The sequence below is a fragment of the Sciurus vulgaris genome (genome assembly GCF_902686455.1).
Source record: "Sciurus vulgaris genome assembly, chromosome: 12".
NCBI lineage: Eukaryota > Metazoa > Chordata > Mammalia > Rodentia > Sciuridae > Sciurus > Sciurus vulgaris.
In genome coordinates this window covers 38,599,876-38,613,375 of record NC_136473.1, presented here as the reverse complement: position 1 = coordinate 38,613,375, position 13,500 = coordinate 38,599,876, and the positions used below count along the sequence as shown (strand labels likewise).

Here is a 13,500-nt window from a genome sequence, read left to right as displayed (position 1 = left end):
AAACAGCATGCATTTGTTTTGAAATATTTTCGAAAACGTTAACCCATTTTTCTGTATTAGGTACTAGGTGAAAGATCTGAAAATTTGTTGTTACTTTTACTCTTTCTGTAGTTCTAATAGGCTTATGTTATCAGATTATCACCTCAGTGGTCTTTGCTTAGAAGCCATTAAAAATGTTTGAAAGTGACTTGAACATATTTGGAGTATATTTTAAATACTATTATAATATTCCTGTGAGGCATACATTTATCCTTTCATGTTATTCTGATAATGTGCTTTTAAAATCTTCTTTGTGAAGTAGTTGGCTAGTTTATGAATTATATTTTTAAAAAAGGATAGCCATTGATTCTGATTAATTTCTACTGTTTAAAACATGCAGTTATAATCTTTATGTTAAAGTATAACAGACCTCTCAGATATTTTAAACAGTACTTTTTTGTCCATTAGAGAAATTAAGTAAAAAAAAAAAAAAATTTTTGTAGTTGTAGATGGACAGAATGCTTTTATTTGTTTACTTTTATGTGGTGCTAAGGATCGAATCCAGTGCCTCACATATGCTAGACAAGTGCTCGGCCACTGAGCTACATCCCCAGCCCCCATTAGGGAAATTTTAAAACAAAACATTTTAGCCTTTTTAGCCATTTTTTTTTTTTTTAAGAGTGCTGGGATGGAATGCAGGTCCTCACACACACTAGGAAAATGCCCTACCGCTGAGCTACATCCCCAGCCCTAAAACAAAACATTTGATCATTTATTCTTTTGAAACTTAATATGTTAACTGTTAAGCATGACTAACTAATCTCAGTATTTAGAGGGACTTACCTCATATTTGTTGTATTCCAGACATTTAGTAGAGGTAAATATTATAGCACAAATTCTTTCAATTACAGTTAACTGGTAAGGACCTTTTCAACTTAACATTTTACATTTCAGGATTCTCCTGCTATAGTCAAAGTTGTAGTTTACAGTTTTGTAGTTGTGAGCTTTTTGATATATACTACTTTAAAAGCCACTCTCTTTTGATGATAAATTAGAAAAGTAGTTAGCTGAACGAAGGTACAAATTCATTGTAATTGCAGTGCTTAATGGAAATGTCACTGAGCATTTCTTAAGACTTAGAAGAATGTTATTTATAACTAAAAATATAGGAGAGAATGGAGAACACCAAGAAGCTGAATTCTCTCCCTTCTGTCTGTTCACTCTTTCTCTTAAATAATTTTAGTTGGATGGATGCCAGGGAGGAGGAAAATTTTGTGGGTTCCAGGAATTTCCAAAAGTTCCAAATATTAAATATACCCAGGGGTTGGTAAACTTTTAAAACTCTTGTCCCTGGCCTGGGAATGTAGCTCAGAGTTAAGAGCACTTGCCTAGCATGTGCATGGCCCTGGGTTCTATCCCCAACATCACAAAAATCAGTCAGCCAGTCAATATCTTGTCCCATGATGAAGCTGATGTTCCTTATCAATTTAGCACAGAAAAATAAGAGTGATTTGAGAATGAGAAGCAATGGTAATACATAGACCCAAAGTATATTCTCCCAATATGGGGTATTATAAAATGAATTTTGAAATTCTCTAATATTTTTTTTCTTTTTCTATTAAGTTGCTATAGCCCAAGGTGGAACAATCCAGATTTCTAATCCAGGATCTGATGGTGTTCAGGGACTACAGGCATTAACAATGACAAATTCAGGAGCTCCTCCACCAGGTGCTACAATTGTACAGTATGCAGCACAATCAGCTGATGGCACACAGCAGTTCTTTGTCCCAGGCAGCCAGGTTGTTGTTCAAGGTATATTTTATTAATCTAATACATTTAGAATACCTATGGGATTATTATATCACACCCTTTAGAGTGATTTTAGAGTTTGGTGAAATATACAGGAGGTAGATTTTTTGGGGGGGTGGGAAACACTTATAAAAAGACTTGAAGAAGAAATAATTTTAATACATTAAACAAGTGAAAGAAAATATTAACTTTCACTTTTTAGCAGGTTTTACTGGCTCTAAAAAAGACTAAATTCAGAGTAACATGATAGAAAAAGGGAGGTGGAAACATTAATGAATTTTTAATTAAGTTAGTATTCTTCATTTGGAAGTCACAAATTCTGTATCTTCTATATTTCTCTACCTATTTAATGAAGATTTGAGTATATAGTCCACAATGCCCTGAATTTGGGTCTTTCTTCAGCTATTACATTCAAATCTAATACCTAAACAATTCATTTCAAAACAAATGCTGGGTGTGTATATGTGTATGTGTGTATGTGTGTGTTAGTCTGTTCTTAGCACATTTGAATTCTTCTGTACCCATTCTAGTTCTTCTGAAAGCTGACAACAGTGAAATAAAAGTTGGGGTTTAGCCCTAAGCTTTTAGGATTACCTAAGATTTAAATTAAATTTTAATTAAATATTATTTTAACTTCATTCATTTGTACTTATCATAACCATAATACATGTATTTAATACAATTTTTTAAAATTCTGTGTTTTAATATAATTGTTTTTCTTGGGTTCATTTGCTTAGGCAGTAATTTTAAGGAAAGTGATACCAGTTCTTTTAGTTTGAAAGTCTTGCAAGTATGGGAAGAAACAGGTTATAATTAATGAATCCCTATATACATAGCTTTATTCTTATGTATTTGGGGAGTTAATGTAGATTATGATAAAAGTATGTGAAGAACTGAAATAGTAATATTTATAGTAAAAGAATGCATTGTATTTACTTACTACTTAAATGTTTTCTTTTAAATATAAAATTAAAGCAATCTCTTATAATTTTCCCTTACTCGTGAATCCTATATGTCTAAATGAATAATCTTAAAGAATAGTAATTCTTCTCATATCATCTTTTTACCTGAAAAAAATCTGAAAATTTGAACTTTAGCAAAGAGTGTTTCTATAATTTTTTTTTAACATAATATACATGTAAGTCTTGTGTTTTGGTGGTTGAAGAGGATTGAACTCAGGGGCACTTGAACACTGCCTCACATCCCCAGCCCTAGTTTGTATTTTTATTTAGACACAGGGTCTTACTGAGTTGCTTAGTGCCTCACTTTTGCTGAGGCTGGCTTTGATCCTCTTGTCTCAGTCTCCTGAGCTGCTGGGATTACAGGCATGTACCACTGCACCCAGCGGGAGTTTTATGTAAGAGTTTATTTATTTGTTTGTTTGTTTGTTTATTTATTTAGATGATTTGGGGTACTGGAAATTGAATGCAGTGGTACTCAACCATTAGGCCACATCCCTAGCCTTTTTTTTTTTTTAAAGGCAGGGTATCACTAAGTTGCTTAGAACCTCTCTAAATTGCTAAGGCTGACATTGAACTTGTCATCCTCTTGCCTCAGCCACCTGAGCCGAATTCTTCATCTTCTACAAGTCAAAAAAGTTATTTTTCTACATCGGCGTCCATGAACTTTATAGTTTTATATCCTTGATCCATCTAGGACCCACTTCTATATGTAAATAGCTGGAAATTCATTTTTAATATTTTCTCTCTATATTGTGCCTCAAACTATTGGTTTGTTCTTAACTCATTAATTTATGAGGCAACCTTAGTTATACAGTAGTTTCTCATGTAATCTTGGATCTGTCTCAGAACTCTCTCTTCTGTACAATTTATCTTTTTCTGTATGCCAGTACCATACTTGCTTGCTGTCTTCCAGAATAAGTTCCTCTTTTTGTCTTCTTTCTTTTTTCAATGTTGATTTAGCTATTTGAAACATGACTCTTTCATATGTTTAGTATAACTTTGAGTAACAATAATAATAACACCAGTGATGAGATAGCATTTAATTATAGATTAAGTTAGGAAAAGCTGAAGTTTTTATAATGTTAAAATGACCAATCTCAAACTACAGTTTTTCATTTAGTAAGATTTTATTTTAAGTTTCAAATTTTTCTCCATAGAGGTCTTACTCAATTGGTTCCTGAATGGTTTGTGGTGGTTGTTGCTGTTATGAATTGTTATCTTATTTTTCTGTTACATTTTCTAGTTGTTGGTAGCATAACTAGATATTGATTTCTAAAAGTCGATCTTTTATCTATCAACCTAGCTAAATCTAATTACTTTAAATAATATATTGATTCTTTGTGAATCAATTTTGTGAAACTGTGAATATTTATACTATATGTAAATAATGTTGTTTCTTCTAGTTCAGTTTTATAATTCTTCTTTTTATTATCCTTTTCTTTTCTCCTCCTCTTCTCTCCCTCTCCTCTTCCTTTTCCTCCTCCTCCTCCTCCTTTTTTAACAATAATGTTTAGGAGCTTCAGTTCTGTGTTAAACATAGCAAGGTCAGTGGGCTTTCTTGTTCTGAAATTAAAGACAATATTCCCTGTCTACCTTCTACCCTATCATCTCACTGAAAGGTAATATCAATGTCATTTTGAATTCTCAGTCCTTATCTTGATTGATCCCTCTGCAGTACTATTGACTTCTGCCTCCTTCACTTCCCCAAACTACATTCTCATTGTTTTTTCTTCTCCCTTTTCTGCCTTTCTTTCAGTCTCTTTTGCTGAACTGATCTTCCTCTGCCAGTCTCCTCAGCAGCATGCCTTAGGATTGTATCCTGTGCCCTCTTCCCACTGGGTTTGAGCATTCTTCCTGGATGGTCTCATTCCCACACATGGCTTCTGTTCACTATGATGATCCTCTTAATCCAGCTGGCTAATTAGATGTCCACACTCATCTTTGATTCCTTAAGTCCAAACTTGACTTCCATTTTTCCCTACCACAAATCTTCTTTTGTTTTCTCTATTTAAGTAATAGACTACTTGCCCTTCTTTGCTTTAAGCCAAAAACCTGACTTACTCTTCCTGTACCTCTCCACCCAAAGCCACTTTGTAGATTCTTCCCCTTAACTAAATCACATAGGTTTTCTACCAGCTTCAGGGAAACCACCTGCCAGGTTTTCTACTCCTCCCCACCCCCACTCTCAACACCCTAGTTCAGGCTGTCACCCCTGTCAACCTGGCAGGTGGTTTCCCTAAATCTGGTAGTTGTATTATTTTGTTTTGTGGTACTGGGAATTGAACCCAGAGCCACTTTACCATTGAGCCACATCCCTAGCCCTTTTAATTTTTTAAATTTTGAGACAGGGTTTCGCTGAGTTTCTTAGGGCCTCACTAAGTTGCTGAGGCTGGACTTAAACTTGTGATCTTCCTGCCTTGGCCTCACTAGGATTGCAGGCATGTATACCATGTCTGGCTTCTGAAACTGGTATTTGTAAAAGAGCTTTCAGATTTTTCTAATCATGCCAGAGGCAGCATCTTCCTTCTTAGTTCAGTTTTTTTTTTTTTTTTTTTTTTTTTGAGGGGGGGGACAGGGAGAATTATTTCTGAAAGCTCAGCTAGACTCTCTTCATTACCTCCCAATGATTCTAGAGGCTACTAATCTCTCAATTTTTTAAAAAAATATTTTTAGTTGCAGATGGACACAATAACTTTATTTTATTTTTTTATGTGGTGCTGAGGATCAAACCCAGTGCCTTACACATGCTAGGCAAGTACTCTTCCTGTGAGCTAAACCCCAGCTCAATCTTTCTTTCTTTTGAAAAAAAAATTTTTATTGGGGAGCTACTAATATTTCTTATAAACAAGTCTCTATCACTGACATTATTTTCTTCCATAGTATGCTTTCCATGCTGCAGTTTAGAATGGTGTTCCTAAAATTTACATCTAAATATGTATCCTAATCCATTTGAGCTGCTTTAACAAAATAACCAGAGACCAGGTAGCTTTCACATACATATTAATTTTGTTTACATTTCCGGAGGCTGGAAAGTCCAAGATAAAGGTGCTAGCTGAATTAGTGTCTGCGCAAGGTCCACTTCCAGGGTCTGAGATGGCCATCTTCTCATTGTTTCCTCAAGTGGCAGAAGAGGTGAAGGAGCTCTCTGGCGTCTGTGTTGAAGGGCACTAATCCCATTCATGAGGGCTCCACCCTTAAAACCTAACTCAAGGCCCCAATACCTTTGCACTGGGGCTTAGGATTTCAACATAGAAATTTGGGGTGGGTGGGCATAAATATTCACTCAATAGTGTCATGTCAGCCTCTGCTTGGAACCCTTCACTGAATCCCTATTATTTGTAAATTTTTTTATGTGGCCCAAATCTTAATTTGATCTAGGCCTTTCCCCTTTACTGGCCTCTTATCTCTCTCCTTCTCCCTCTTTTGTAATGCAGCTCTATTTCTTTCATTTCCTCTGATAGGCAGTACTCTTTCTCCTGTCTAGGGCCCTCATACTTACCTTTTGTCCTTATAAGAACACCTTCCCCAATTGTATGCATTATTCAGATTTCATCTTAGATGACCCTTCCTCTAGGAAGGCTTCCCTGATCCTCCATATCTGGCTTAGGCAACCCCTGAGTTTTCACTGTACTTTCTTAGACAACGTATCACACTTGTGACTTTCTGTATCCTGTCTATATGGTAAGTTCTGTTTGGACCAAGGATCCTTAGTACCTAGCAGAGTCCCTGGCATATGATAAATGTTCAATAAGTGTTTACTGAATGAAAGCAAAAGTCTTCTTAAAAATGTTTTTAGTTCTATATGCTGATTGACTGAGTTTAACTAGTATAGGGAATCTATTAAAACTTCACTAATAGCAGTAATCAATTAAGCAATCAACTTCCCTCCTTCCTTACCTTCCTCTACTCTTCTCTCCACTGAGCATTTATGTAGGTTAAAGAGACATTTGGCTAAAAATCAAATTGAAGTTTTTTAAGTGTGAAGTAAAATTCACTGGTTGTACTCTTTGACTCAAACCCTTAGGTATGACTGGGATAGAAAAGAGTCCTTGATGGAACCCCCTGATTGAGATTGATATCTAGGGCTTTCTTACTTTGTCAGGTCTTCAGTTGAGATCCCAGGCACTTTTGTAGGGTCTCTGGAAAATTACTAGTAACATGGATACTCCCTGACATGTCACATCTAGAGCACCTTAATGTGAAGTCCCTGCCTGTCTGGAAGATGCTTAATTGGAAAAGGGAAAAATATGGTGGAATGTCCTTTCATTGTCATAAGGTCAGGTTGAATTCTAATCATATGAGGGAATGGGTTTTGTACAAACCACTGATAAAAATAAAAGGTCTCAGTGACATGTCACTTATTTTTGTGCATTAGAGAAGCAGATTTTTTTTTTTCCAGGCCATGATCTGTTATTACTGTTGAACATTTGCCAGTTTTGTGTCTAACCATGCTAGTGGTAAATTTCCTATAAAAAAAACCCCAGCTCTTCATGTGCTAAACCTTCAAGTTATCCAAATAAAATTTCACATTTAAAAAAATTCATGAATAGTAATTGTGATTTATTTATGAATTCTTAAAATCACAACACTCTTTTTCAAGGGCTTTAATCAGTAAAATAATAAATTAGGTTGAATTAAACCGCTGTTTATGTGGACCAAAATGTTCAAATATCAGCAAGTTTATATAATTTAATTAACAGTTGTGGAAGAATGTTACACAATACTACACTGGCACAGTGAATTTTTAAAATTTCTGTATCTACTTCCTTTAAGTAAAATTAGAAAATTCTGTGTCACTTTAGGAACAGCTGGATTTTATGGTGTTGTAGCATATGGTTCAGCAAATAAAAGTGAACGAAGGCAACTGGATGTTTCTTACTTGGTAAATTTAGAAGTGTCTAAGAACAGACAGTATTTCTGTGCTGATTGTCAGTGTATTTGTGGGTTTTTTTTTTTTTTTAATCCCCATAGTTTAGATGTCTAAGTACTTTTCCCCCCACCTCTGAATTATGAGAAACATATTGGGTTTATTCCCTTATGTTTACCTAGAAACCTTGACACAACAATAATAATGAAGTAGTTCCATAAGATACAACCATGTAACTTTTAATGCTACTTAGACATTTTTTTGCCAGAGCCTATCTCAATAGATTTTTACTTAAAATGAGAAACAAGAGCATTAAGATGGTTTATTACAGGAAGAGTTTTTATAGGGCTTTGGTTTCAGTGAGCTGGTCTGTGACAAAGCAAATTGATGGCTGTGATAGGCTAGTGATGTCATTGTGATGTCAATACTCCTACTTATCTTGCACATGCTTGCTAGTTTGGAACACTTTATGTTGAACTGTGATAGGGAAACAAGACAGTTCTATATGCAGAAACCCATCATGGCTGTAACTGGAGATGAAACAGGTAAGAATTTTAAAGTGGGATTTAAATTAATTCTGCAGATTTTTTGAAGTTTAGAAAAAAATATTTAACAACATAAGTTTTAAAAAGTGTTACTTTCTAGTTGCTTAAGAGTAAGAAGTTTTAAAAAATATGTATCTGTACGTTCAGCTCACTCCGTTAAGTCATCTTTGTGTAATTGCTTCTTTGCTCCGTACTATACTGCTTGCTTGACTAAAGTAGTAGCCCTCTGTGCTTCTCTTCCTCCCTTCACCATCTGTCTCCCTCCTGCACGCAGCTCTGCCCTACTAAAATAAGCTATTATTTCATTTGCAACCTGTTGCGAATTCAATCTAGCTACAAGTTAAACATAATGTTCACCGCTGTAAAAAATTAAGCTTCCGATTTCATTACTGCGAACAAAGGTAGCTCCAAACAGGATAGGAGAAACCAATGTGTTGTGAAGTTTGCGTGCCTACTTGTTTCTTTCCTCCTGTATTTAAAATGGTCTGTTCCTCAGCTAATTGAGTTCAAAGAGCTGACGTCATTACATTTCCTGGAATCGTGTTTCAGCAGGGAAGTGGAAAAGTTAAACTCCAAGCGAGCTGCACATTGACGTCAGCTCCTAGTCATGTTGTGATTTAGTCAGTTCCTTTCTGCTTTGTCAAACGCTGCTGACAGATTGAGTTAACTAGCTGAACACTACCTCTATCTCCAAGATCACCGTTAGACTGAATAGCTTTACTTGTAAGGCTTACTTTAACATTTCTCTTGAGGTAAGTATCTGTTTGAAGAGGGGGAACACTTTATTCCACCTGTACTGCTTGCATGAGCAGAAGTTGGGGGCTGTCAGGAAAGATTAAAGGGTAAGGTTGTGCCTCCCGATGAGGCTGTCCCTGCACGTGCTTGGTGACATGTAGCCTATATATAGCCTGGAGGGGTTCTTTGGCTCTTACTTGATCTATAAGAACTTGGGATTCAGAGTGCTCTCTAGTGCCCAGTGAGGGAAGTGTTTGTCTTTCCCCACCCCCCATTCTCTGGTATGTAAATTTGCAATCAGTAATTCTCTTCATGTGGTTTGTTTTTCTTAGTTACAGATAAGTGATTTTGAAAGATTTAGTTACTAGTGACCTTTGTGTGCTTGCAACATTGTTTATTCACTGTTCTTATTTGTAACCCAGTTCTGAATTTGCAGTTGAATTAAAAATGAACGGATGATTACACAGCTTCACCACAATTTAGCTCTTTAGAGTTAGTTGGGTCTCAGCCCTCTCCCTGGATTGGAACATTCCATTGTCTTGAGCAAGTAAAACCTGCATTGAATTGCTGTTTGTCTTACGGACATTGTTTTTAGAAAAAGAAGTTTTGTGAAGTTATGGAAGTGCTGTAATTGCAGAAGGTCTCAAATGATAAATTTATTATGAGATATAGATGAACTTAAAATGATCTCAAAACAGTGCCTGTCATGATTTTCAGAAACAAAAGGCATGTTTGTGCATATAATTTCTTTCTAGACATTATTGGTTTTCTTTTTCTTTCTTTTTTTTTTTTTTTTTTGGAGGGTGGGTACTGGGAATTAAACCCAGGAGTGCTTTATCACTGAGCTATAACCCCAGCCTATTTTATTTTTTATTTTGGGACAAGGTCTCACTAAGTTGCTGAGGCTGGCCTCCAACTGGTAATTCTCCTACCTCAATTTCCTGAGTTGCTAGATTATAGGTTTGTGCCACCATGCCCAGCTGGTTTATATCTTTCTTTTAACTAAACCTTTAATTCCTGTTCCCCATTTTATCTGTCTAATCTTGAGAATTATAGCAATACAATAAAATAAAATGATAGAAATACTGAATATATTGAAAGATGAATGTTAAGGCAATCATTTATGTAAAGACTTTAATCATTGGTTATTAAACATAAATTAAACAAACATTTTTATACAGAATGAACATACCATCCTTGAGAGTTTTTTCCCCACAGTTTTAACCAGTAATGCTTAGCCATGATTTCCCTTTCCAATTTAAAATTTTCAAAATACTAAAACTAAAAAATATCAAGCAATATATAGCATTTCATTCACAAATCCTGATTGTGCTTTTGGAAATAATTATTTTCCCAAATCTCAATTCTCATAGAATTAATGCTATTTGAAAACCTCTTTGAAAATGAAAAACCAATTCTATTGCCCCCCCCCCCCTTTTTTTTCAAGAGCCAAAAGAGCACATGATTTAAGGAAATTTTCAAAGGTACAGCAGAGCAGCTTCTAGAACCAGGCCTTTGGACTGTGGATTGGCAAACCAAGGGGATTGATCTAGACCAATGGTTTGCAAACTCTTTGACCATGACCCACATTTTATATTATGACACAATGGATATGTGTGTGTGTGTGTTTGTGTGTGTGTGTTTGTGTATACACTCTACATTTATATAAAACATATTTCAAACAGAATACTCATACTTCCTTTTCCATTCTATTTCTTCTTTTAATGCTCTTCTTAATTTGTTTTTTTTTCTTTTTGTGGTACTGGGAATTGAACCCAGGGCCTCATGTATGCTAGGCAAGCTCTCTACCACTGAGCTATATTCATAGCTCCCTTAACATACAGTTCTTGACTCATGAAATTTATTTTATGACTCACTAATGATCTATAACTTAGAGTTTGAAAAAAACTGATCTAGACCAAATTTAGGCTGGCCTAGAAAAGATTTTAGCAGCATTTTCTTAGACAATCATGGAATTGAATATAAAAAGTGTCTGTCTATAGTTTAGATTATTGATTCTGTTGGGTGTCATTTAAATTTTATCAGAAATTTTTTGTTTTATTATTAAGTTGATGTAAGGAGCATAATTTCCTATCTTTTAGACTCTTGAGTTTTAATAAGTTGTATTCAAATTGAATTTCTGATTTGTTAAAAACAAACCTTCCATCAATTTTGGATAATGGTATCTTAATTTTCACCTTTGTGAAAGGAGACTATTGGCAATGATTTTTAAAGGCACTTTAGACATAAAAGAATAAATTCAGTCAGGTTTAACATCTTCTTGAAGTTGGTAGCAAAGCAAGTTATAATTATGTTGGACATGAAAATAAATTACTTATCTACCTTGAGTTTAAATAAAACTTGAAAGTTCTATGGAAGGTAAAACAGAAAATGGCTATTATGCTGTTTTCCTAATATTTAAAAAAAAAAAAAAAAAGAGGGTAGTGGTGGTGGTGCTCCTGGGGATGGAACCCAAGGTCTCATGCATGCTAGGCAAGTGCTCTACCACCAAGCTGTAACTCCAGATCCCCACCACAATTTTAATTTGAGATATTTATTTCATTTTGCCCCTACCCCTTTTATTTGCCTATATGAATATATTGCCTAATTAAATAATTATGATGCTACTTTGCATTTATGTAAATAGCAAAATTTTAAAATCACTCAACATTACAAATAAGTATAAATATAGATTGAAGAACGTACTATCAAAGTAACAGATTGTATGCACAGAAAGCAGGAAATATAACAAGGATAAGTGTGGATCTCATTAAGGAAACCATGTTGAAATAGTGAAATAGAGAAGCACTTTACATGGGTTTTCACTGATATACACAAGACAGATACTGTTACGCTCTTGTGTATACTGAACACAGATCAGAACAGGTAAATGACCTTCTCAAGCTTATAAATGTAGCAAGTGGTGAACCAGTTTGGGTCTTCAGATTCCCTTGGTTCTGCTCATACTATATTACATTGCTCTCAAATTTCACCTGACAAGGCCCAGAATGTAGCTCAATGCTAGAGTACTTCCTACCATGCCCAAAGCCCTGGGTTTGATCCCCAGCACTGAAAAAAATAATTCACCTGATACTGATAAATTACTATCAATGTAAGATGAGTTATAATAGCATACTGCACATTGGTTATAAAATATGCAAAATGAAATTAGCATTCTTTTGAAGTAGTCAAAATGGAGTTTTTTCTAGAATATTTATTATTACCCTCAGGATAATAGAGCATTTATTTGACATTGTATAGAATATTAACTTTCAAGTATTCATAACTTTCCATCTTTTACCCAGACTTTCAAAGATTTTTTTCACTTAATAAACAACCTAAGAAGGCCCCTTATGTGTAATTTAGCTTGATTGTGATAATCATTTCATGATATATATATCAAAGGATCACTTTGTATACCTTGAATATAATAATTTTGTCAACTATACCTCAATAAAGCTGAAAAATTTAATGACAATTCTATGTGGTCTATGTGTCATAGTAATTGTAATGCATTTGAAAAATTTTAGTACTTCAATAGTTATTTTTGGTAGGATTTAATTTCCCCAAAGAAACCAAGCAATGGGGAAGGAAAATATTTTGACAGTATGGGACGCAAGGCATCGATAAGTCTGATTTGGGTATTAGGAGCACTGGTGTGGTGGTAGGAAGGGAGAGAACTGAAGACCAAAAGTGGAGAAGATGCCAGTGGCTTCCTGGAAAAAGGAAAAGCCCTCTTCTCTACATTTATGACTTTTAAGTTACCTCTATTGCTTTCTTAGGTGTATTTTAGATTACTGGTGCATAGTGAAATGACACATGAAGGTAGGATCTCTCTATAGAAATATTTTACTTTGGTTAATGTGCTCAACAGATACCTCAACAAATAAACAGTCAAGATAAAATCACCATCATTTGGGAGTTGACAAATTGTTTCTCTTTGGTAGTTTTCAGGATAGGCATTTGGCTGAGTTTCTTATTTATTTCTTTGTTTCCTACTCTGACTTGTGGGGTTTTTCAGTTTTCTTCTTACCAGTCTGACAACAGTGTATCATTTGGTCATTTGTGATTCTCCAGTTCTGAGGTTCTGTCTTAATTGATTATATACACTGAAAGGGACATTTTATGTTATCTTTTAATAGTTTGTTGTCTAAAGGGATATAACTGTGTTACAAATGTAAAAAGTTTTTAGGCATATTTTTAAACAAAATAAGGAATAAGAACAATATATTTTGACTCCTCAGGTTTGTTAGAAGGGAAACTCCAGGGGAAATTTATTTATGGATGTTATAAGCCTTTTAACTAAAATACAGTATAAGCATAATTTGGAACATTGTCTTTCAGAATTTAAGGAAGGGAAGAAGAAGGGAAATAACATTTGCTGAATGCCTACCATGTGCCAGGCACTGTGCTAGACACTTTGACATACATTACAGGGTTTATTGTGAGTATTAAATGAGATAATGTATCCCCATTTTACAGATGAGGAAACTGAACTTGCCCCAAGTCACATGGCTGGTAAGTGGCAGAGCTGGACTAGAACCCAGACTCCAAATCCCATGTTTTTTCTGCTGTACCATGTTTAAAGCTTGCAAATAGAGGT

At 34.9% G+C, this 13,500-nt stretch overlaps 1 protein-coding gene across 31 annotated transcripts in view; it reads left to right on the top strand.

The window, feature by feature from the left end:
* CREM (cAMP responsive element modulator) overlaps positions 1–13,500 on the top strand; it is a 78,758-nt gene that overhangs the window by 51,658 nt on the left and 13,600 nt on the right. For 11 of the 31 annotated variants that reach the window (XM_079107680.1, XM_079107689.1, XM_079107693.1 and 8 more), the window contains 2 exons: positions 1,603–1,791; positions 13,380–13,415. The exons of 4 other annotated variants lie outside the window; for them this stretch is intronic. In XM_079107680.1, coding sequence (XP_078963806.1) covers positions 1,603–1,791; positions 13,380–13,415 — 225 coding nt within the window. Of the gene's footprint in view, positions 1–1,602; positions 1,792–7,727; positions 8,163–8,213; positions 8,915–13,241; positions 13,416–13,500 lie in introns of those variants that run through there. 16 more of the 31 variants (XM_079107682.1, XM_079107703.1, XM_079107700.1 and 13 more) reach the window with 10 other exon arrangements.